Source organism: Salmo trutta, chromosome 29 (assembly GCF_901001165.1).
Source record: "Salmo trutta chromosome 29, fSalTru1.1, whole genome shotgun sequence".
Taxonomy (NCBI): Eukaryota; Metazoa; Chordata; class Actinopteri; order Salmoniformes; family Salmonidae; genus Salmo; species Salmo trutta.
Window position 1 is genome coordinate 41,285,136 of NC_042985.1, and position 25,878 is coordinate 41,311,013.

The 25,878-nt window shown below is 43.4% G+C and overlaps 1 protein-coding gene and 1 long non-coding RNA gene across 5 annotated transcripts in view; both read right to left on the reverse strand.

Moving 5' to 3' along the window:
- The window catches only part of LOC115167623 (C-Jun-amino-terminal kinase-interacting protein 1), a 159,467-nt gene extending 151,305 nt beyond the window's left edge, over nucleotides 1-8,162 (reverse strand). For 2 of the 4 annotated variants that reach the window (XR_003870515.1, XM_029722214.1), the window contains exon 1: nucleotides 7,565-8,138. Coding sequence is in view for 3 of the 4 variants with exons in the window: in XM_029722214.1 (XP_029578074.1) it covers nucleotides 7,565-7,687 (123 nt within the window). In the remaining variant the exon portion in view is untranslated. Of the gene's footprint in view, nucleotides 1-7,564 lie in introns of all 4 variants that reach the window. The other 2 variants (XM_029722215.1, XM_029722216.1) reach the window with 2 other exon arrangements.
- Nucleotides 8,163-24,144: 15,982 nt separating this feature from the next.
- On the reverse strand, nucleotides 24,145-25,653 carry LOC115167624 (uncharacterized). Its single transcript, XR_003870516.1, has 3 exons — nucleotides 25,087-25,653; nucleotides 24,935-24,997; nucleotides 24,145-24,824 (listed from the first exon to the last, which is right to left on the reverse strand). It is a non-coding gene; the product is annotated as an uncharacterized LOC115167624 (long non-coding RNA).
- Nucleotides 25,654-25,878: the final 225 nt, after the last annotated feature.

Consider the following 25,878-nt stretch of genomic DNA (forward strand, 5'->3'; position numbering starts at 1 on the left):
AAAGGCAGAGATTTCACGTGCCCTACTCGTTAGGGGCACCTGCCAATAGCCCTTTAGCAGGTCAAATTTGCTCACAAACTTAGCTGCTCCGACTTGATCTACGCAGTCCTCCATCCGAGGAAGAGGAAATGAATCTGGCTTAGTGACAGCATTTACCTTACGGTAATCCGTACAAAATCTGTTTGTTCCATCCGGTTTACTGACCAAGATACAGGGAGAAGCCCAACTGGAGAAAGAAGGCTCTGCTATCTTACTCTCCAGCATGTACCTGACCTCAGCATCCAGACAACGCAGTTTCTCTGCAGAAACTCTATAGAATCGCTGACGAATGGGGTCAGCATCTCCAATGTCAATATCATGCTCTATCAAGTTTGTACGTGTTGGTGTATCAGAAAACAACTCTGGAAATTTCCGAATCAGACCAACCATCTCTTTTCGCTCATCAACAGGTAGATGAGTAAGAAGGTCGTCCAAAATATCCAGTGTCTCTGAATTTTTCAATCTACCTTGCAATATGCAATCGTCGGGACCAGGAACATCTTCCTCATCATGCACAGACCTAGCATGAGAAAAACCAAAGGATGTAACGGTATCAGCCAAAAGAACAGGTTTACCATCCTCTGTAGACTCCCACTGTTCAGTCTCCGTTGAACATGCATAATAGGGTTTTAACAAATTTACATGGCACAGTTGGTGTGCTTTTCTCCGTTCTGGAGTGGCAACTAGATAATTCTGCTCAGTGTACTGGCGCACCACTGTATATGGACCTTGAAACTTGGCTTGAAAAGGAGAACCAATAATTGGCAGCAGAGCAAGAACCTGGTCACCTGGACTAAAGTGACGAGGCTCAGTTCGACGATCAAATATGCCCTTCATCCTTTCCTGTGAAGATGATATTTTTTCTTTCGCCATTTCACCAGCGGCGTACAAGCGTCGCCGGAAATCACAAACATACGATAACAGGGACTGAGGGGCCTCGGGAGACTTCCAATCATCCTGGAGAACAGATAAAAGTCCACGCACCCTATGTCCAAACACAAGGTCATTTGGACTGAAACCTGTGCTCTCCTGTGAAACCTCCCTAGCGGCTAACAATAACCAAGGCAACCCCTCCTCCCAATCCTTATCCATCTCAGTACAATAAGCTCTCAACAGACTTAAGTGTTTGATGGAAACGTTCCAGTGCTCCTTGACTTTGCGCATGATAGGCGCTAGACAAATTGTGTTTAATATGGAGCTGTTGGAGAACCTGACCAAAGAGATTAGAGGTGAAATTTGATCCTTGATCACTCTGAATGACCTTAGGGATTCCAAACAGTGAGAAAAACTGAGTCAAAGCTTTTAACACAGACTTAGTCGTGATAGACCGGAGAGGATAGGCAGCAGGAAACCTAGTGGTCTGACACATCACAGTCAACAAATAATTACTACCTTTTTTAGAACGAGGCAGAGGACCAACACAATCAATAATCAGGTACTCAAAAGGTTGGCTGAGTACCGGAATAGGAAACAGTGGTACCGGCTTAATAGCTTGATTAGGTTTACCAGTTAATTGACAGGTGACAAGTTTTGATAAAATCAGAAACATCTCTCTTCAATCCAGGCCAAAAGAAATGTCTTAATATGCGATTGTAGGTTTTCCTCACACCCATATGTCCAGCAACGTCATTGTGAGAAGTGGTCAAAACCAACTCACGAAGCTTAACTGGTACAACAACCTGACTAATCGCCTCCCCCAGAAAACAACTACCATGAGACATCCACTTTCTCATCAGGACATCCTCTAGGAGAAAATATCCATGTGCGACATCTCCCAACTGTTCCACAGGCACAATTTGGTCACGCAACTTCTCTAATGTGGGGTCAGTCCGTTGCGCATCGATTAGATCGGAGCGGGGTACAGGTAACGGGATAACGGGGAAAACAGTGAGAGACGTCTTTGTGGTATTCTCATTTACCGACGCAGTAACTAGGTCGCCATGGATCATAGAACGCGTCACTGCACACGCAGAGAACACCTCTGGGAAACTCTGCGCACTCTCATCAGGAATCCCTACAATTGACGGTGTAGTGGAAACCACTAGAGATGGAGACACAACAGGCCACACACGCTCACCAGCCAAGTTATTCCCAAGGATAACGTCAATACCCTCAATAGGCAATGAAGGACGCACCCCCACAACAACCTCACCTTTCACCAGTCCACAATCCAACATTAGTCTATGCAATGGAACTGACAGAGTGTTCAAACCTATTCCCCTAATTAGCACGCTATTCCCTGAATCAGTCTCAGCAGAGAAGGGTAACAGAGATTCCAACACAAATGATTCAGAGGCACCTGTGTCTCTTAGGATCTTCACTGGCACTAGGTTCTTACTTCCTAACAGAGACACAAAACCCTCCGTAATGAAAGGTAAATAGTCTGGATCAATATGGACTTTCACCTGCCCCTGGGCATGAGACAATGTGTCAGGAGTGAACTGATGTGGAACAGGCGCAGCTAGCGCCGTTGGCTTAGATTTAACAAAAGTACCTGTACTGAACTTATCCCTAGACCTAAGAACCGGACATTCGTTTTTCCAATGTCCTGAGCCTAGACAGTAGTGACACTCTTGACCAAAGTCAGTTTTACCATGGGAGTCAGGCTCAACCCTAGTTGAATAAAACTCTGCCCGTGAACCAGAGTATCTCGGTGAGCGAGGTCCAAATCTCTCCGAACGTCTCCACTCACTCCGAATACAGGGCTCTACAAAAACAGTTTTGTGAGTCAAAACATATTCGTCTGCCAAAACCGCAGCTTCAGCGACAGTTTTAACTTTCCGTTCGTTAATGTACGTGGCTATACAATCAGGGACTGTGTCCTTAAATTGCTCTAACATAATCAGCTCACACAGCCCTTGGAAAGTCATAACTGCAGAGGCGGAACACCAGCGATTAAACTGTGAAGATAATTGTCGCACAAACTCAACATGAGTTTGTTTATCATCCCTTTTTAAAGTTCTAAATCGTTGGCGGTAAGCCTCAGGAACCAATTCGTAAATCTGTAACACCGCCGTTTTAACCTTATCGTAACTGACACTGTCGGCTACACTAAGAGCTGAATATGCTTCCTGCGCTTTACCAGTCAGCACACACTGCAACATTAAAGCGCGATCAGAATCAGGCCAACTCCTAGCGTTAGCAACACGCTCAAACAACAAAAAGAATGTCTCAGGGTCCCTTTCATTAAACTGAGGCAACAACCGTAAATTCCCAACAATGTCAAATGTGTCCGGGGCACGACCAAAAGAGGAACGATTCCTAAGTAAATCTACGTCACCTTCCCAGAGCAAACTCTCTCCTGAGAGCTTTCCTTCCCTAACCAACTCTAATCGCTCTTGTTGCAGCTTGATTTTAGCACGCTCCATATCCTGTTTAAACTCCAATTCCTTCTCATATTTTACCCGATCAGCAGCCAATTCCTTTTCATATTTTACCCGATCATGCTCTTGCTGTAACAGAAGCAGCTCTTTCTGCTGTTCAAAAAGAAGACTACTAGGACTAACCGATGGAGCGGTAATTGTGACATATCGGGAAGATGGTGAGTCCTCAACAGAGGCTGCCCCAGTGGTAACATCAAGAATACCGCTCTCCATCAGATTGGCCTTCAATATTAACCTAATAGAATTTTTTAGACGTTTATCACTAATTTCAACCTTTTAGTGTTCAGCAACCTTCAGCAGCTGTTCTTTAGTACATAAGTCTAACAGTTCCTCTGATGGAAAGCGAATGAACTCGTCTACATTAGACACCATAGTCAGAGAAAAAAAAATTCTCACTCAACCCCTCTGCTGAGCACACCAGACCACAACAAGAGAAATAACAATCACACTGGCACCACAGAAAGAGAGATGAGATATGGAGCTTCCCCAAAACCTACAATAACTCAACCCTAGTCTTCATGCAGATTTGCGATGGGTAATTATGCACTGTAGCCCGCTGGCAAGGAAGTAACCCCCCAGCACGCTGGTAGATTCCACCAAGCCACGGATGTGCTCCCGAGACAACTGCTCAGTCCACAGACACCACACAAAAATAACAAACTTTAACAATGCCCAACATATTCCAAAAATGAAACATGTCGCTAAGCCTATCAGGGGAAAAAGGCTATAGCTCCGGGTAGTAAGTTTCACTACCCTACCCAAATCTCCCATTGAGGTACACAGCTGATTGCACTCACCTCCTCAGACCAACGTCCCAACAGCAAGTAGAACAAGCGTTTCCAGGCTGGGCAGGGCCTGGAAACTAACCAATGTCCTCTCTCCAACACAGCACACAAACAAAAGCAACCAGTACTGAGCACCAAACTCAAACTAACAAAATATACAAACAAAGCACCTACAGAATTTAACATACCTCCACGTTTTCTCCCAAACACAATCCGTTCAAAATCCCGGATGAGCCCCCACTTGTTACGAACCGGCTCAGAGTTCACAACAAAAGGGAGACAACGTGGAGACAAGGAGTATCAAAATATATATTTATTAAATAAAGTAACTAAGTAATTAACAATGGTGTGTGTAATCAGTAGTGTAAGTGTGTGTTTTGCATACCTGAAAGTAATAATGCATTGTGTTGAAAGGTGCCAAAGCAAATAACCAAAAAGCCACAAAACTACACAACCAAAACTAACAAAGTGTCTGCGTGGAGAGAGTCCCTTAATGACTGTGGAAGAGGTGTCTTTATCCTGGGACACACCCGAGCCCAGGTGTTTCCCATCTAGCTGACGACCCTTCCAACTCCGCCCACTGGCATCCTACTAAGGAACAAGAGCAAAGAGAGAAAATACAGCAGACAGAGTGGGAGGGTCGTCACAGAGCACCAGCTGTTCCGGACGAACGTGTGATAACACCCTCCGTAGATGATGTGAGTAAGACCTTTAAACAGGTCACGGGGCCAGACGGATTACCAGGATGTGTACTCAAAGCATGCGTGGACCAACTGGCAAGTGTCTTTACTGACATTTTCAACCGCTCCCTGACCGATTCTGTAATACCTACATGTTTCAAACAGGCCACCATAGTCCCTGTGCCCAAGAAAGCAGAGGTAACCTGCCTAAATGACTACCGACTCGTAACAGTCATGTCGGTAGCCATGAATTGCTTTGAAAGGCTGGTCATGGCGCACATCAACACCATCATGCCTGAAACCCTAGACCCACTCCAATTCGCATAACGCCCCAACAGATCCACAGATGACGCAATCTCAATCACACTCCACACTGCCGTTTCCCACCTGGACAAAAGGAACACCTATGTGAGAATGCTGTTCATTGACTACAGCTCAGCATTCAACACCATAGTGCCCACACGAAGCTAAGGACCCTGGGACTAAACACCTCCCTCTGCAACTGGATCCTGGACTTTCTGACGGCCGCCCCCAGGTGGTAAGGGTAGCCAACAACACATCTGCCAAGCTGATCCTCAACACTGGGGCCCCTCAGAGGTGCGTGGTTTATTCCCTTCTATACTCCCTGTTCACCCACGACCGCGTAGCCAAGCACAACTCCAACACCATAATTAAGTTTGCTGATGACACAACAGTGTCAGTGCCTGATCACCGACAATGATGAGACAGCCTATAGGGAGGAGGTCGGAGACCAGGCTGTGTGGTGCCAGGACAACCTCTCTCAATGTGATTAAGACAAAGGATCTGATCATGGACTATAGCAAAAGGAGTGCCGAACAGTCCCCCATTAATGTTGATGGGTTTAAAGTGGATCTCGTCGGCAGTTTCAATTTCCTTGGTGTCCACATTACCAATGAACTATCATGGTCCAAACACACCAAGACAGTTGTGAAGAGGGCACGACAACACCTTTTCCCCATCAGGAGACTTGTCATGGGCCTCCAAAAGATTTGTCATGGGTCCCCAGATCTTCTAAAAGTTCTACAACTGCACCATCGAGAGCATCCAGACAGGTTGCATCACCGCCTGGTATGGCAACTGATCGGCATCTGACCATAAGGCGCTGCAGAGGGCAGTGCGTACAGCCCGGTACCTTACTGGGGCGAAGCTTTTTGACATCCAGTACCTATATACTAGGTGTGTCAGAGGAAGGCTCCAAAAATTGTCAAAGACTCCAGTCACCCAAGTCATAGACTGTTCTCTCTGCTACCGCACGACAAGCAGTACCGGAGCGCCAAGTCTAGGACCAAATGGCTCTTTAACAGCTTCTACCCCCAAGCCATAAGACTGCTGAACAATTAATAAAATGACCACCCTGGATTATTTACATTGAGTCCCCCTCCCCCCTCTTTGTTTTTACAATGCTGCTACTCGCTGTTTATTATCTATGCATAGTCACTTTACAAATTACCTCGACTAACCTGTACCCCCGCACATTGTACTCGGTACTGTATATAGCCTCGTTATTGTTATGTAATTTTCTTGTGTTACTTTTGTATTATTGTTTTAATACCTTTTTTTCTCTTTAGTTTATTTAATACATATTTTGTTAACTCCATTCAAATCAAATTGTATTTGTCACAGACACATGTTTAGCAGATGTTATTGCGCGTGTAGCGAAATGCTTATTTCTTGAACTGCATTGTTGGTTAAGGGCTTGTAGTAAGCATTTCACGGTAAGGTGTACACTCCATTAACCCTGACCTTCATGCCACCTTCATGCCTTCTACAAAACTGTGTGTGTGTGTGTGTGTTAGTCATATTCTATTGAACACAGAAGGCGTACCAAGCACCATGCATATTGTTTAAATATAAAATGTTGTGTAAATATTGTGCTAGAAGCAGGAGCAGCATATTATTCTGATTTGAACACATCCTGACCAATGAGGATAATTCCAATCAGGGTCAGCCACGCCCAATCAGAACCAACCTCGAAATGTAAAATTTAATCGAACACGAAATCGAGCAAAACCCCAAAGCCTGTAAGATTTATAATAAACCATAACACAGTAAGAAGATCCGTGAATCTGCTTAGGGTGATTTACTGACATCATACATGGCTGTGAATCTTCCTTCATTTGCTGATTAAATTATGCCACTTATGGCTTCTCCATGTTAAGCATTAGACACATGATTGATTCATTAATACAGCCACATCAGCCTGCCTCTCTCTCCTGCTAATTTACATCTTAATCCCAAATCAGGCATATCGTTCATTCATCAACCTTTGCTGCTCACATTACATCCAAGACCGTACGACAACAAACACAGAGGCAGCAAGTCTGTGCTTTCAACATACCAGCATCCTGGTGAAATCATCATATTCTGTATTCTTATTCTCCCAAGAGTTATATTACATGTGTCTTATATGATAAAAACTACTACATCTACCTATAGTGCAACCTCCACTCTCTCGCTGTCTTCTCTCTCTGCCTCTCTCCTATGCATCCGCTCTACTTCAAGGGCATCTCTGTCCTATGCTGCAACACTGAGCGAAGCATAGGGAGCGACAGATTTTCAGCAGTTACATACACACACAAGGAAACCCAGCCCTCCACTAGGTTTCTGCCAGTGTGGTAAGCACCTAGGATAGGAAAAATATGTTGTGTTGCCCTACCATTTCTCCCACTGGTCTTCCATCCACCCTTCCTCTCTTTCCCCTCCGGAGTCCATGCTGCAAGTGAGGGCATTCACAGAGGATAGGAGGAGGTGTACTCAGATGGGTCGTTAGGTTAGGCATATGATTCAAAGCCCTGCTCTGGTTATCCCTCCTTCCTCCTGTCGCACTAAATGTTCCTGAGCCCAGAATGGGAATATAGGAGTATCGTCGTTAGCATCGGCAGGAGCAGCCAGCGCAAAGTTCTATTAGATAACCGACTTCTCTCTGCTCCTCTCACACTGAGAGCCTTTTTCGAGTCATCAGTGTTTACACTGTCCCGGATGTACATCAGATTTACTATGCGAGAGGTGCACTGCAGGGAACTGCTTCCCTGTGGCACAAGCAGGAGTAGAAAGAGAAATCATTGTAGGAGAGCTGGGCTTGGCTGGGCTGAGAACAGAACTCTCCAAAACACATCCCTCTTCAATTATTCATGGAGCAGATCGATCATGCTTGGGTTATTCTCATCTTCTCTCCCTTTCCTCTTTTTCTCCTCTCTCCCTTTTGCTCTATACAAGATGGATGAAAGGAGACAGGAGGATCTGCTTCATCCCCAGATGGGGGAGGAGTGGGGGGGTGTACACTCCATTAACCCTGACTTTCATGCCACCTCCATGCCTTCTACAAAACTGTGTGTGTGTGTTAGTCATATTTTACTGAACAAAGGCATACCAAGCACCATGTATATTGTTGAAATATTAAATGTTGTGTATATGTACCTGCTTCCTAGCTGGAAGCAGCATATTATTTTGACAATATAATTTCACATAATCTATGATCTAAGTTAATCAGAGAAAACTTTGGTTTGGTTATTTAAAGGAAGAAAAAATCACCTGTTGTATTCGGCGCATGTGACAAATAATTGTTTGGATTATCTTTTAGTTGTTGGACAAGTCTAAGAGCTTTGAGGTACATCACTTCAGCAGACAATGCTCTTAGTAGACCTTACAGGGGACTTAGTTAGCTCTTGTTCATATTTTGACAGAGAAACCAAGGACAAAGGCAAAATCATTTAATTCTTTACCTCTCAAAGTAAGAGGCCAAGATTGGAAGCTACGGTAAGGTGACCATGAATACATTTGTGAATATAATGTCTATCTAAACTTCTACTTCATTCTAATAACCCCCTGTAACTGCTTTATACAATATAAGTAATATATACTGCTCAAAAAAAGAAAGGGAACACTTAAACAACACAATGTAACGCCAAGTCAATCACACTTCTGTGAAATCAAACTGTCCACTTTGGAAGCAACACTGATTGACAATAAATTTCACATGCTGTTGTGCAAATGGAATAGACAACAGGTGGAAATTATAGGCAATTAGCAAGACATCCCCAATAAAGGAGTGGTTCTGCAGGTGGGGACCACAGACCACTTCTCAGTTCCTATGCTTCCTGGCTGATGTTTTGGTCACTTTTGAATGCTGGCGGTGCTTTCCCTCTAGTGGTAGCATGAGACGGAGTCTACAACCCACACAAGTGGCTCAGGTAGTGCAGCTCATCCAGGATGGCACATCAATGCGAGCTGTGGCAAGAAGGTTTGCTGTGTCTGTCAGCGTAGTGTCCAGAGCATGGAGGCGCTACCAGGAGACAGGCCAGTACATCAGGACACGTGGAGGAGGCCGTAGGAGGGCAACAACCCAGCAGCAGGACCGCTACCTCCGCCTTTGTGCAAGGAGGAGCAGGAGGAGCACTGCCAGAGCCCTGCAAAATGACCTCCAGCAGGCCACAAATGTGCATGTGTCTGCTCAAACGGTCAAATACAGACTCCATGAGGGCCCGACGTCCACAGGTGGGGGTTGTGCTTACAGCCCAACACTGTGCAGGACGTTTGGCATTTGCCAGAGAACACCAAGATTGGCAAATTCGCCAATGGCGCCCTGTGCTCTTCACAGATGAAAGCAGGCTCACACTGAGCACATGTGACAGAGTCTGGAGACGCAGTGGAGAACGTTCTGCTGCCTGCAACATCCTCCAGCATGACCGGTTTGGCGGTGGGTCAGTCATGGTGTGAGGTGGCATTTCTTTGGGGGGCCGCACAGCCCTCCATGTGCTCGCCAGAGGTAGCCTGACTGCCATTACGTACCGAGATGAGATCCTCAGACCCCTTGTGAGACCATATGCTGGTGCGGTTGGCCCTGGGTTCCTCCTAATGCAAGACAATGCTAGACTTCATGTGGCTGGAGTGTGTCAGCAGTTCCTGCAAGAGGAAGGCATTGATGCTATGGACTGGCCCGCCCGTTCCCCAGACCTGAATCCAATTGAGCACATCTGGGACATCATGTCTCGCTCCATCCACCAACGCCACGTTGCACCACAGACTGTCCAGGAGTTGGCGGATGCTTTAGTCCAGGTCTGGGAGGAGATCCCTCAGGAGACCATCCGCCACCTCATGAGGAGCATGCCCAGGCGTTGTAGGGAGGTCATACAGGCACGTGGAGGCCACACACACTACTGAGCCTCATTTTGACTTGTTTTAAGGACATTACATCAAAGTTGGATCAGCCTGTAGTGTGGTTTTCCACTTTAATTTTGAGTGTGACTCCAAATCCAGACCTCCATGGGTTGATAAATTGGATTTCCATTGATTATTTTTGTGTGATTTTGTTGTCAGCACATTCAACTATGTAAAGAAAAAAGTATTTAATAAGATTATTTCATTCATTCAGATCTAGGATGTGTTATTTTAGTGTTCCCTTTATTTTTTTGAGCAGTGTATTATATTTGGAAAATGAACTGTTAGTACTAGTGAGCCAGTCACTGAGACTCAGGCAGAAGGTCTTGAGAAGGAGAAGGCTGAGGGAACACAGATTGGGCCAGAGACAGAGACAGAGCCTGAACCAGCAGAGAGACAGTGGTGAGCAACGAGTCTGCATTTAGGGACTTCGGGATAAAATTCTGATTGATCAGCATAGATAATAAATCCAAAATATTATTTGTGAATGTGTAAGTAGCTTATAAAGCCTTTAACCGCTTGGCGTTCGCCTAGGATAGGGGGCGCTACAACGATTTTTGAAAAACAATCGTGCCCATTTTAAACGGCCTCCTACTCAAACTCACAAGCTAGGATATGCATATAATTAATACTTGTGGATAGAAAACACCCTAAAGTCTCTAAAACTGTTTGAATGGTGTCTGTGAGTATAACAGAACTCATATGGCAGTCAAAACCCCGAGACAGATCGAAACAGGAAGTGGAATTCTGAATCGCGAACTCAACTTCATCACGTTGCCTATTAATCACACCGTGAGCTATGGTTCATTGAGCACTTCCTATTGCTTCCACTAGATGTCCCCAGTCTTTACAAAGTGATTTGAGTCTCCTACTGTGAAAACTGACACAATGACACGCTGTGGAACGTGGTCACACGGAGAGGGCCATCACCATTATGACGCCGGCGCCCCTGGTTACCCTCCCCTTTCGAAACGTTTTGAAACACAATGCAATCGTCCCCCTCGAATCTTATTGGAGCTCTCGTTGAAAAAGGCCCTACAGATTTATGTTATACAACGTTTGACATGTTTGAACGAACCTAAATAAGAAAAAAATGCATTTTGTTGAAAGAGTAGCCCCGCGCACGTCGGAACTTTTGGTTCAGCCTTCAGAACGCGCTAACAACAACAAGCTAATGGAACATAAAGGATGAACTTTTTCGAACGAAAATACATTTGTTGTGGACCTGGGATTCCTGGAAGTGCCTAAGGATGAAGATAATCAAAGGTAAGGGATTATTGACAATAGTATACAAGACTAGATTTGATATGCGATTGTTCCAAGATGGCAAGCCTATTGCTATTGCTAGCCTATTGTTCTGAGTATCGCATCCCCTTTTATCGCAAAGTGTGATTACCCAGTAAAGTTATTTTTAAATCTGGCATTACAGGTGCTTTCAAGAGATATTCATCTATAAATCTTAGAATGACAATATTACATTTTAAAAATGTTTTCGAATAGTAATTTAGTAAATTGTAGCACTGTTTCACCAGATGCATTTGAGGGAAAATAGTTAGTCAACGTTACGTGCCGATGTAAAATGCTGTTTTTATATATAAATGTGAACTTTATCGAACAAAAGAATGCATGCATTGTGTAACATGATGTCCTAGGTGTGTCATCTGATGAAGTTTGTAAAAGGTTAGTGCTGCATTTAGCTGTTTTTTGGTTATTTGTGATGCATGTGGTTGGTCGGAAAATGGCTATGTGGCTACTTTTACGATATACTCCTCTAACATAATCTAATGTTTTGCTTTTGCTGTAAAGCCTTTTTGAAATCGGACAACGTGGTTCGATTCAGGAGAGGTGTAGCTATAAAACGATATAATTTGAAAAAAAAATTGAAAAAAAAAAATTATTACATTTTGTTATGCTAATGGCGATAGGATTTTTCGCTGGATGTCGAGGCCGCACAGGGGTTAATAGGTATTATTAGTTAACCTTTATTTAACTAGGCAAGTCAGTTAAGAACAAATTCTTATTTATAATGACGGCCTAGGAACAGTGGGTTAACTACCTTGTTCAGGGGCAGAACGACAGATTCTTACCTTGGCAGCTCGAGGATTCGATCTAGCAACCTTTCGGTTACTGGCCCAACGCTCTAACCACTAGGCTACTTGCCACCCTACATACAGTATTACCTCAATTACCTTGACTAACTCGTAGCCCTGCACATTGACTACGGGGTACCCCTTGTATATAGCCTCGTTATTGTTATTTTATTGTGTTACTATTTTTCCTTTAGTTTATTTAGAACATATTTATTACTTACTTTTTAAAAACTATTTTTAAACTCTTTTTGGTTAAGGGCTTGTAAGTAAACATTTCACGATAAGGTATTTGCCGCATGTAAAAAATACAATTGTATCATATTCGACATAGTGGGTTATGTCACATTTGACATTGGTGATTATGTCACACAGTTATGCCACATTTATGAACCCTTTAAAAAGCATGACAAAGTTATAGATGCTTTGTAGAACATTTATGTAGTGCTCATGAAGGCATTATGAAGGCTTTATGAAGCAATTATAAGCTAAATGTTAATTAAAGCAGACCATTTTATTTTTGTAAACTTACATTTACATTTTTTATTTATAAAATAAAGGCAAATGGCATGGACAAAATTATTGGCAGCCCGAAGCTAGTATTGGGTTTCACAGCCTTTGGCCAAGATAACTGCAGACAAAATCTTTTTGTAGCCATCATTGAGCTTGCTGCACCTTTCTACTGGCAATTTGGCCCACTTTTCAGCAGCAAACGTAAATAACTTTTCAATGTTTTAGGGATGCCCTCCACCAACTGCTGTTTTCAGATCTAGCCATACAGTCTCAGAAAATGAAGGATTTCGATTTGTTCCTAACATGGTACAAACGCTTGCCACTGTCATGGTTCCCTGTAAGGTATGTCATTTGTACATTTATACCAGTGGAGGCTCCTCAGAGGAGGAAGGGGAGGACCATCCTCCTCAGTGAAATACATACAAAATGTAATTGTAAAACATTTTACAGTTATACGTTATAGATAAAACTATATTAAATATAACCACGTTGCCTAATAGCTGATTAAAACACACTATTTTGCAAAGAAGGTATACAGTAGCCTCAACAGCACTCTGTAGGGTAGCACCATGGTATAGCCGGAGGACAGCTAGCTTCCGTCCTCCTCTGGGTACATTGACTTCAATACAAAACCTAGGAGGCTCATGGTTCTCACCCCCTTCCATAGACTTACACAGTAATTATGATAACTTCCGGAGGACTACATCCAGGCTATCAGAGCTCTTGCAGCATGAACTGACATGTTGTCCACCCAATCAAAGGATCAGAGAATTAATCTAGTACTGAAAGCATAAGCTTCAGGTAGCTAGCACTGCAATGTATAAAATGTGGTGAGTAATTGACTCAGAAAGAAAGACAAATTAATTTCTTCCAAAATGAAGGAGAAGCAAGCAAATGCAGCTATCTGGTTTAGCCTTCCTGGAACACCCCCACACTCAAACAGAGGGAAGCTATGTTAGCTAGCTGGCTATGACTTTCCAACACAACACTGGAACTCTTCCAAGTCAAGGTAAGCTTCTGGTATAACAATTCTTTTGCCACTGGGGCCCGCCGGTTTCACTGCTTACTGACTGTACACTAACGTTACTGCATGATTGTAGCGGGTTTACTAATGTGTTAGTTCTATTAGCTATGCTGACTATGACCTTACTTTAAATAATATGGTGACAACGATGTAGGCTGTGTGTAGCGGTTTGTCTTGGAAAGGTTTTTTTGTTTGGTCACATTCAGCTGATGTCCACAAGCGAAGAGAAGGGAAGGAATACAACGTGGCTGTTATGAGAGTGACCTCTGTTTACGCATGATCAGGGGTGTATTCTTTCTACCGTTTCTGTTGAAAAACTTTCTTAAACGGAAGCAAATGGAACAAAACGGGGATAAACATACCTGAATTTGTCCAATAGAAACTCTCACTTGCAACTGTTGGACTAATGATTACACTCTATATCAGCTAGATGCAGGCAAGAGTGTGCAAGGCAGTATTGAATGTCACTGTCTGTGACCTCAAATTTGTCGCTCGACCTGTGTGCACATACGTTGTAAACTTTCATTCATATGCTAGGTTGTAGCAACCTCGTGATGGGTATAGTGAAAATTTGAGTATCACGGAGTAGCCTAAACCTATAGCTCGTAAATTGCACTGGGTGAATGGAATATGAATGAGAGTCATCCAATATGCTGTAATAGAAATAAGGCCATGCTCATGAAAAATAAATTGTCCTCCCTCATCTTAAACAGCGCTGACAATCACTGATTTATACTGAACAAAAACATGAATGCAACTCAAAACAATTTCAATGATTTTAAAGGTTTATAATTAATAACTGACACAATTCTATAATGAATACATATTAGAAAAGTAATACATAAGTGACCAACAACTTTGCACACTCTTGACATTCTCTCAACCAGCTTCATGAGGTAGTAACCTGGAATGTGCCTTCTTAAAAGTTAATTTGTGGAATTTCTTTCCTTCATAATGCATTTGAGACAATTGGTTGTGTTGTGACAAGGTAGGGGTGCTATACAGAAATCAAATGTTATTTGTCACAAGAGTGTCTCCTGACCCCTCCTGTCTCACCCTCCAGTATTTATGCTGCAATAGTTTGTGTGTCAGGGGGCTAAGGTCAGTCTGTTATATCTGGAGTATTTCTCCAATCTTGTGTGACTGTAAGTAAGTCTCTCCCTCCCCTAGGACCATGCGCCAGGACTACCTGGCCTGATGAGTCTGCTGGTAATCTATGAACATTTGAACATCTTGTCTATGTTCTGTTATACTTTCCACATAGCACAGCCAGAAGAGTACTGGCCACCCTTCAGAGCCTGGTTCCCCTCCACAATAAGATAGGGTGCAGGCCAGGCAGCAGGCTGTGAGCCAGCCTGCCAGCTTAGAGGAGTCTGTCACTAGCACAGTCAGTGTAGTCAGCTCAGCTATCCCCATTGAGATAGTGTCGGTGCCTCAATCTAGGTGGGCAAAACTAAACATGGCAGTGTTCACTTTATCAATCTCACTGGAAAAAAGACTTCCACTTCCTCCATTGAAAGAGATTGTGATATCTCACATCTCAAAATAGGGCTACTTAATGTTAGATCCCTCAATTCCAAGGCAGTTATAGTCAATGAACTAATCACTGATCATAATCTTGATGTGATTGGCCTGACTGAAACATGGCTTAAGCCTGATGAATTTACTGTGTTAAATGAGGCCTCTCCTGGTTACACTAGTGACCATATCCCCCGCGCATCCCGCAAAGGCAGAGGTGTTGCTAACATTTACAATAGAACATTTCAAATTTACAAAAAAATAAATAAAAAAAGACTGCTTTAGTCTTTTGAGCTTCTAGTTATGAAATCTATGCAGCCTACTCAAATCACTTGTTATAAAGGTAATCTCCTCGTAGCTACTGTTTACAGGCCTCCTGTGTCGTATACAGCGTTCCTCACTCTTCCCTGAATTCCTATCGGACCTTGTGGTCATGGCAGATAATATTCACATTTTTGGTGACTTTAATATTCATATGGAAGAGTCCACAGACCCACTCCAAAAGGCTTTCGGAGCCATCATCGACTCAGTGGGTTTTGTCCAACATGTCTCTGGTCCTAATCACTGCCACAGTCATACTCTGGATGTAGTTTTGTCCAGTGGAATAAGTGTTGTGGATCTTAATGTTTTTCCTCATAATCCTGGACTATTGGACTAACAATTTATTACGTTTGCTATCACAACAAATAATCTGCTTAGACCCCAACCAAGGATCATCAAAAGCCGTGTTATAAATTCCCGGACAACCGAAAGATTCCTAGATGCCCTTCCAGACTCCCTACACCTACGCAAGAACGTAAAAAAAAATAAAACATGAAAATTAAAATCGGTTGACCACCTGAGGAACTAAATTTAACTTTGCGTAATACCCGAATACCCGACCCCTAAAAACAAAAAATATTTGTCATAAGAAGCTAGCTCCCTGGTATACAGAAAATACCCGAGCCCTGAAGCAAGCTTCCAGAAAATTGGAATGGGAATGGCACTCCACCAAACTGGATGTCTTCTGACTAGCTTGGAAAGACAGTACCGTACAATATCGAAGAGCCCTCACTTGCTGCTCAATCGTTCCATTTTTACTATTTATTGAGAATAAGAACAAACAAAATTGATTTTTGACACTGTCGCAGAGCTAACTAAAAAGCAATGGCAAAGTGTCTCCCAGCCTCCCAAATATAACTGAAGGACCTCAGCATTACTCTGGACCCTGATCGCTCTTTTGACAAACATATCAAGACTGTTTCAAGGACAGTTTTTTTCCACCTTCGTAACATTGCAAAAATCAGTCTAATCAGAAACTTTCTCCAAAAATGATGCAGAAAAGTTAATCCATGCTTTTATCACTTGTAGATTAGACTACTGCAATGCTCTACTTTGCCCGGATAAAGCACCAAATAAACTTGAGTTAGTGCTAAATGGCTGCTAAAATCTTGACTAGAACCAAAAAATGTGATCATGTTACTCCAGTGCTAGCCTCTACACTGGCTTCCTGTAAAGGCGAGGGCTGATTTCAAGGTTTTACTGCTAACCTACCAAGCATTACATGGGCTTGCTTCAACCCATCTCTCAGATTTGGTCCTGCCGTACATACCTACACATACGCTACGGTCACAAGACGCAGGTCTCCTTTTTGTCCTTAGAATTTCTAAGCAAACAGCTGGAGGCAGGGCTTTCTCCTATAGAACTCAATTTTTATGGAATGGTCTGCCTATCCATGTGAGAGACGCAGAACGGAAAGGCACTGGAGCAACGATCACCCTTGCTGTCACTGCCTGGCCGGTTCCCCTCTCTCCACCGGGATTCTCTGCCTCTAACCCTATTACGGGCGCTGAGTCACTGCCTTACTAGTGCTCTTCCATGCAGTCCCTAGGAGGGGTGTGTCACTTGAGTGGGTTGAGTCACTGACGTGATCTTCCCATCTGGATTTGGCGCCCCCTCAGGTTCGTGCCGTGGGGGAGATCTTAGTGGGCAATACTCAGCCTCGTCTCAAGGTAGTAAGTTGGTGGTTTGAAGATATCCCTCTAGTGGTGTGGGGACTGTGCTTTGGCAAAGTGGGTGGGGTAATATAGTCATGAGGAATAGTCCCAGGGCTCAGGGAGGAGAGGGAGAGATAGTCATGGGGGTATTGGTTGGCCCTGTCTGGGGGTATCGTCGGACGGGGTCAGTGTCTCCCAGCCTCCAGTATTTATATGGCAATAGTTTGTGTCGGGGGGCTAGGGTCAGTCTGTTATGACTGGAGTATTTCTCCTGTCTTATCCGGTGTCCTGTGTGAATTTAAGGATGCTCCCTCTAATTCTCTCTCTCCCTCTCCTCCCTGAGCCCTGGGACTATTCCTCATGACTATCTGGCCTGATGACTCCTTGATGTCTCGAGTCCACCTGGTCGTGCTGCTGCTCCAGTTTCAACTGTTCTGCCTGCGGCTATGGAACCCTGACCTGTTCACCGGACATGCTACCTTGTCCTGGACTTGCTGTTTTCGACTCTCTCTCTACCACACCTGCTGTCTCGAACTCCGAATGCTCGGCTATGAAAAGCCAACTGACATTTACTCTTTAGGTGCTGACCTGTTGCACCCTCTACAACCACTGATGATAATAATAATAATAATAATAATAATAATAATAATTATTAGACCCTGCTGGTCATCTATGAATGTTTGAACAACTTGGCCATGAACTGTTATAATATCAACCCGGCACAGCCAGAAGAGGACTGGCCATCCCTCAGAGCCTGGTTCCTCTCTAGGTTTCTTCCTAGATTCCTGCCTTTCTAGGGAGTTTTTCCTAGCCACCGTGCTTCTACATCTGCATTGCTTGCTGTTTGGGGTTTTAAGCTGGGTTTCTGTACAGCACTTTGTGACATCAGCTGATGTAAATAGGGCTTCATAAAAACATTTGATTGATTGAACAGCATTCTCACATTGGTGTTCCTGTTGTCCAGGTGGAAAAGGGCAGTGTTACGTGCAATAGAGATTGCATCATATGTGGATCTGTTGGGGCAGTATGCAAATTATGGGGGTCTAGGGTTTCTGGGATAATGGTGTTGATGTGAGCCATGACCAGCCTTTCAAAGCACTTCATGGCTACAGATGTGAGTGTATGGGTTGGTAGTCATTTAGGCAGGTTACCTTAGGCACAGGGACTATGGTGGTCTGCTTGAAACATGTTGGTATTAGACTCAGTCAGGGACAGGTGGAAAGTGTCAGTGAAGACACTTGCCAGTTGGTCAGCAGATGCTCGGAGTACATGTCCTGGTAATCCATCTGGCCCGTGGCCTTGTGAATGTTGACCTGTTTATTGGTCTTACTCACATTGGCTACGGAGAGCGTGATCACACAGTCATCCTGAACATCGCGTGCTCTCTTGCATGCTTCAGTGATACTTGCCTCGAAGCGAGCATAGAAGTAATTTAGCTCGTCTGGTTGGCTCGTGTCACTGGGCGGCTCGCGGCTGTGCTTCCCTTTGTAGTCTGTAATAGTTTGCAAGCACTGCCACATTCGACGAGCGTCGGAACCGGTGTAGTACAATTCAATCTTAGTCCTGTATTGATGCTTTGCCTGTTTGATGGTTCGGAGGGCATAGCGGGATTTCTTAAAAGCTTCCGGGTTAGAGTCCTGCTCCTTGAAAGCTGCAGCTTTACCCTTTTGCTCATTGCTGATGTTGCCTGTAATCCATAAGTCCTGGTTGGGGTATGTAATTACAGTCACTGTGTGGACGACGTCATCGATGCACTTATTGATGAAGCCAGTGATTGACGTGGTGTACTCCTCAATGCCATCGGAAGAATCCCGGAACATATTCCAGTCTGTGCTAGCAAAACAGTCCTGTAACTTAGCATCTGCTTCATCTGACCACTTTTTTATTGACCGAGTCACTGGTGCTTCCTGCTTTAGTTTTTGTTTCTAAGGATAGAATTGTGTTCAGATCTCCCAAATGGAGGGCAAGGGAGAGCTTTGTATGCGTCTTTGTGTGTGGAGTAAAGGTGGTCTAGAGTTTTTTTCCCCCTTTGGTTGCACATTTAACATGCTGGTAGATGTTTCCTTGCATTAAAGTCCCCGGCCACAAGGCGCGCTGCCTCTGGATGAGTGTTTTCCTGTTTGCTTATGGCCGTACACAGCTCATTGAGTGCAGTCTTAGTGCCAGCATCGGGTTTGTGTTGGTAAATAGAGAGCGTCAAAGAACATAGATGAAAACTCTCTTGTATATAGAGTGGTCTACAGCTTATCATGAGATACTCTACCTCAGGCGAAAGAAATCGAGACTTCCTTAGATTTCGTGCACCAGCTGTTGTTTATAAGTATACATAGACCGTCACCCCTTGTCTTACCAGACGCTCCTGTTCTATCATGCTGAGAAAGCGTAAAACCCGCCAGCTGTATGTTATTCATGTCGTCGTTCAGCCACGACTCGGTGAAACATAAGATATTCGTTTTTAATACCCGTTGGTAGGATATACGTGCTCGTAGTTCATCTATTTTATTATCCATTGATTATATGTTGGCTAAAAGGACCGATGGTAAAGGCAGATTACCCACTCGCCTTCGGATCCTTTCAAGGCGCCCAGACCTACATCCCCGATATCTCGGTCTCTTTCGCATGCGAATGACGGGGATGACGGCCCTGTCGGGTGTCTGGAGTAAATCCTTTGCATCCAAATCTTTAAAGAATAAATCTTCTTACAGTATGGGGTGAGCATTCTCTGTCCTGATATCTAGAAGCTCTTTTCGGTCATAAGAGATGGTGGCAGAAACATTATCTACAAAATAAGTTACAAATAACGCAAAAAAACCCGCACAATTGGTTAGGGGACCATAGAACGGCAGCCATCTCCTCCGGCGCCATTAGCCCTATTTGGTAAAAGACCAAGTCAATATTATGGCAAGAACACCTCAAATAACCAAACAGAAATGACAGTCCATCATTACTTTAAGACATGAATGTCAGTCAATAAGGAACATTTCAAGAACTTTGGCCGTTTCATCAAGAGCAGTCGCAAAAACCATCATCGCTATGATGAAACTTGCACTCATGAGGACCGCCACAGGAACGGAAGACCCAGAGTTCCCTCTGCTGCAGAGGATAAGTTAATTAGAGTTACCAGCCTCAGAAATTGCAGCCCAAATAAGTTGAGTTCAAGTAACAGACACATCTGAACATCAACTGTTCAGAGGAGACTGCATGAATCAGGCCTTCATGGTCGAATTGCTGCAAAGAAACCACTACTCAAGGACACCAATAAGAAGAAGAGACATGCTTGGGCCAAGAAACACGAGCAATGGACATTAGACCGGTGGAAATCTGATGAGTCCAAATTTGAGATTTTTGGTTCCAACCGCCGTGTGTTTGTGAGACGTAGAATACATGAACGGATGATTTCAGCATGTGAGGTTCCCACCGTGAAGCATGGAGGAGGTGTGATGGTGTGCGGGTGCTTTGCTGGTGACACTGCATGTGATTTATTTAGAATTCAATGCACACTTAACCAGCATGGCTACCACAGCCTTCTGCAATGATACGCCATCCCATCTGGTTTGCGCTTAGTGGGACTATCATTTGTTTTTCAACAGGACAATGAACACATCTCCAGGCTGTGTAAGGGCTATTAAACCAAGAAGGAGAGTGATGGAGTGCTACATCAGATGAACTGGCCTCCACAATCACCCAACCTCAATCCAATTGAGATTGTTTGGGATGAGTTGGACTGCAGAGTGAAGGAAAAGCAGCCAACAAGTGCTCAGCATATGTGGGAACTCCTTCAAGACTGTTGGAAAAGCATTCCAGGTGAAGCTGGTTGAGAGAATGCCAAGAGTGTGCAAAGCTGTCATTAAGGCAAAGGGTGGACATTTGAAGAATCTCAAATATAAAATATATTTTGATTTGTTTAACCTCTTATGACTAGGGGGCAGTATTTTCACGGCTGGATAAAAAACGTACCCGATTTAATCTGATTATTAGTCCTGCCCAGAAACTAGAATATGCATATAATTATTAGCTTTGGAAAGAAAACACTCCAAAGTTTCTAAAACTGTTTGAATGGTGTCTGTGAGTATAACAGAACTCCTATGGCAGGCAAAAACCTGAGAAGGTTCTGTTCAGGAAGTACCCTGTCTGAACATTTCTTGCCCTTGTTGATTCTCTCTATCTATTACAAAGGATCTCTGCTCTTACGTGACACTTCCCACGTCTCCAATGGGCTCTCAGAGCCCGGGAAAAACAGGAATGACGTAATTCAAAGCCCTGGCTGAAGCACACGAGAGCAAAAGCTAAGTGGGCAATCAGTGGAGAAATGCTTAGGCTCGAGACCTGCCCCGCCCCCGTCTTTCGGTTTTTCCCTCAGTTTACAGACATGCAGATTCCCGGTCGGAATATTATCGCTTTTCTACGAGATAAATTGCATAAAAATTGGTTTTAAACAGCGGTTGACATGCTTCGAAGTACGGTAATGGAATATTTAGAATTTTTTTGTCACGTTCTGTGCCATGCGCCGGACCGTGATTTACCATTGGGATAGTGTCTAGAACGCACGAACAAAACGTCGTTGATGGAACATAACGATGGATTATTTGTGACCAAACCAACATTTGTTATTGAAGTAGAAGTCCTGGGAGTGCATTCTGACGAAGAACAGGAAAGGTAAGACCATTTTTCTTATAGGAAATGTGATTTTGGTGAAGGTTAAACTGGTTGGGTGTCTAAATAGCTAGCCCTGTGATGCCGGGCTATGTACTTAGAATATTGCAAAATGTGCTTCATCCGAAAAGCTATTTTAAAATCGGACATATCGAGTGCATAGAGGAGTTCTGCATCTATAATTCTTAAAATAATTGTTATGCTTTTTGTGAACGTTTATCGTGAGTAATTTACTAAATTCACCGGAAGTGTTCGGTGGGAATGCTAGTTCTGAACGTCACATGCTAATGTAAAAAGCTGTTTTTTGATATAAATATGAACTTGATTGAACAGACATGCATGTATTGTATAACATAATGTCCTAGGTGTGTCATCTGATGAAGATAATCAAAGGTTAGTGCTGCATTTAGCTGTGGTTTTGTTTTTTGTGACATTATATGCTAGCTTGAAAAATGGGTGTCTGATTATTTCTGGCTGGGTACTCTGCTGACATAATCTAATGTTTTGCTTTCGCTGTAAAGCCTTTTTGAAATCGGACAGTGTGGTTAGATTAACGAGAGTCTTGTCTTTAAATAGCTGTAAAATAGTCATATGTTTGAAAAGTGGAAGTTTTCAGATTTTAGAGGAGTTTGTATTTCGCGCCCCGCCCATCATTGGATATTGGAGCAGACGTTCCACTAGCGGAACATTTAGATGTAAGAGGTTAAAACTTAGGGCTAGGCCCCTTTTTTCTCCACTTCCTGTCTGAATGACGTGTCCAAAGTAAACTGCCTGTAGCTCAGGCCCTGAAGCCAGGATATACATATAATTGGTACCATTGGAAAGAAAACACTTTGAAGTTTGTATAAATGTTAAAATAATGTAGGAGAATATAACACAATAGATATGGTAGGAAAAAATCCAAAGGAAAACCAACCAGAATGTTTTTGAGAGACCATCCTCTTAGAAATTTAAGAGAAAGGTCATATTGACAATTAGCTCCCTGGATGCAATTCCTATGGCTTCCACAGGGTGGCAGCAGTCTATGTTAAAGGTTTCAGGCTTGTAACTTTAAAAACGAATAAGAAATATCAGTTTTAGCAGAAGGACACAGTCTTTAAGCATCTGCTAAAATCGGTTTCCTATTGTACATACTTCTTTCCATAAGAAAAGTTAGAGTTTCATTACATTTTAGGGTATCTGAGGAGTACATAGAAACGTATTTTGACTTGTTGAAACAAAGTTTAGGGTTAGATTTTCAGATTCCTATCTTGGCAAGTTGAACGAGTGGATTACTCAAATCGATGGCAGTAACTAAACAGACATTTTGGGATATAAAGAAAGATTTTATCTAACAAAATGACACTACATGTTATAGCTGGGACTCTTTGGATGACAAATCAGAGGAAGATTTTCAAAAGGTAAGTGAATATTTAATCTTTATATGTGAATGTATGAAACTTGTACCGGTGGAAAAATATTTTGATGTGGGGCGCCGTCCTCAAGCAATCGCATGGCATGTTTTCACTGTAATAGCTACTGTAAATCGGACAGTGCAGTTAGATTAACAAGAATTTAAGCTTTCAGACGATATAAGACACATATGTACATAAATGTTTAAAATCCATATTATTTATGATTATTTACTTGAATTGCGCGCCCTCCAGTTTCACCAGAAGTTGTCCTGCTAGCGGGACTCCTAGCCCTAAGAAGTTTTAATTAACACTTTTTTGGTTACTACATGATTCCATATGTGTTATTTCATAGTTCTGATTTCCCCTATTACTCTACAATGTAGAAAATAGTAAAAATAAAGAAAAATGCTTGAATGAGTAGGTGTCTAAAACGTTTGACCGGTAGTGTATACTTAAGATTGATTAATGTACTGTTTGCGATGAATGTGAAGGATTTTTACATACCTGTCCACCCAATGGTACTTGGCCTTCTCAACACCAGCAGAACTGTAGCGGTTGGCCTTGTACATAGCCTCCAGAGACTGCTCACTCTCTGACTGCACCATCACCCAGTTCTCATTTATCACCGCATAGGAAGACATGGTGCCAGATGACAGTGTCACCTTCCTGGCCACTTTGTGGGGGTGGTCAGACCTGAAGACCTGTCTGAAGGTGCCTTGTAGGAGCTGGATGAGGGCTAGCTCCTGCCGCTGGTACTCTTGTAGGAGGCAGTCAGTCAGGTAGTGTGAAGACACAGACACTCCACACCAGCCATCTACATCTTCATAGCCACCAAACACAGCAGGTGAGTCCTCCCGTCTCAGGAGCCCTGTGATGGTCCTCTGTCCATATATGCCTGCTTCAGCATCCCTGGTGTTCTGCACACTGAGAAGGTAGGCCAGATGGGCTCTCTAGTATTTTAGGTGCAGTGTCTCCATTACCTGGTTGGTCATGTCATTTGTTGACTTGCCACTGCGCCGGAGTTCATCCATAAGCGTCTTACAGATGGCCTTCTTGTAGGTGAGGAACGCTGGCAAGATGTTGACAAAGCGCCTCGGTAGCTTGTCCAGCTACTGGGGATTGTCAACAAACCAGTGCTTCCAACATACCTTGCAGACGAGATGGGAAGCTAGCAGGTAGTACTGGCCACTGATGCCAACAATCACCTGAGGCCTTCCCACACCAGAAGAGATAAAGTGAGGTTTGGGGCAACTGTGTATACAAGGAAGGATGTAGTTGTTCCTTAGTCTCTCCATGATGTCATGCTCTGGCTTCCAGATGAAGAATGGGTGGAGCTGGAAGTACTTTGGTGACGGCGGCTCAGAGGAGGTCTCTATGAGTTCGGGCTGAGGTGGACAATGCCACAAGGAGACCATGTTCATGAGGTGCCGCACTGGTCGGGACCTTGACCACAGTCCCATGGCCTCCAGCTCTGTCTTCATACACATTCTCTTATTTAGAGAGCAGTTCCAGCTGTTGATATCTCGCTTAGGGGAAGGATGGAGAGGGACTGCAGGCTGTGTGGGTGGCAGAGGGAGAGGGACTGCAGGGCATACTGTAGAAATGGTAGTGTGTGGCAGAGCATGAAACATATCATTAAACCAAAAATATACTCTGTTGACTAATCACTTGTTAAATATAATCCCAAAATAAATGTTGATCTACCTTGAGCAAGCACTCTTTCCTACTCTGCTCTGGTAGGGGGTGTTTCACTCAATGATGTAGTATCTAGGGTAATGCAAACACAGAAAATATATAGAGGTATACATCCACAGTAAATTAAGTGGCAACAGTTTATGTAATTCGATTTGGATTACCATTAGAGAGAGTGGAAGGTGTATTTGCAGCACCCACGGCTGATGCGATGGAGACAGCTGTTGATTTGCTGTGTGCTCTGTTGTGTGCTTTAAAAAATATAACACAAGAACACATAGTTATTAAACCATGTGTAATAACATAACAGATCTACATTGACATATTTACCTTTGTCTTGACCATGTGACTGTACTCATTCTTATGTGCCTTCTTATGTGATATGTACTTTTTTACTGTAGATGCAGTACAATTCAAACCATGAGAGTAATACATATTTTCAGCTAAAACAGCAGTGTATTGCTGCTTTGACGGAAGGCAGTGGGACCAAGGAGAGCATCTGGGGTGGAATGGGCACAGAGAGCTTCACAGGTGTTGAGGGAGCTAGTGAAAAGGCATGAAATTTAACACAATTTGCAATGAGTTTCACAGTAGATTAATGTGTGAAATATGTGATTTAGGTAGACATGAATGTCATCACCATGTGATGGAGATACTGTTTTAGGGACCTCAGCTGGTCTGACAGCGTGGCTGGAGTCAGTTTTGCTACCACTCTACAAATGTATTGTTAACAAACTATAGTTTTGGCAAGTCGGTTAGGATTTCTATTTTGTGCATGACGCAAGTAATTTTTCCAACAATTGTTTACAGACAGATTATTTCACTGTATCACAATTCCAGTGGGTCAGAAGTTTACATACACTAAGTTGACTGTGCCTTTAAACAGCTTGGAAAATTCCAGAAAATTATGTCATGGCTTTAGAAGCTTCTGATAGACTAATTGACATCATTTGAGT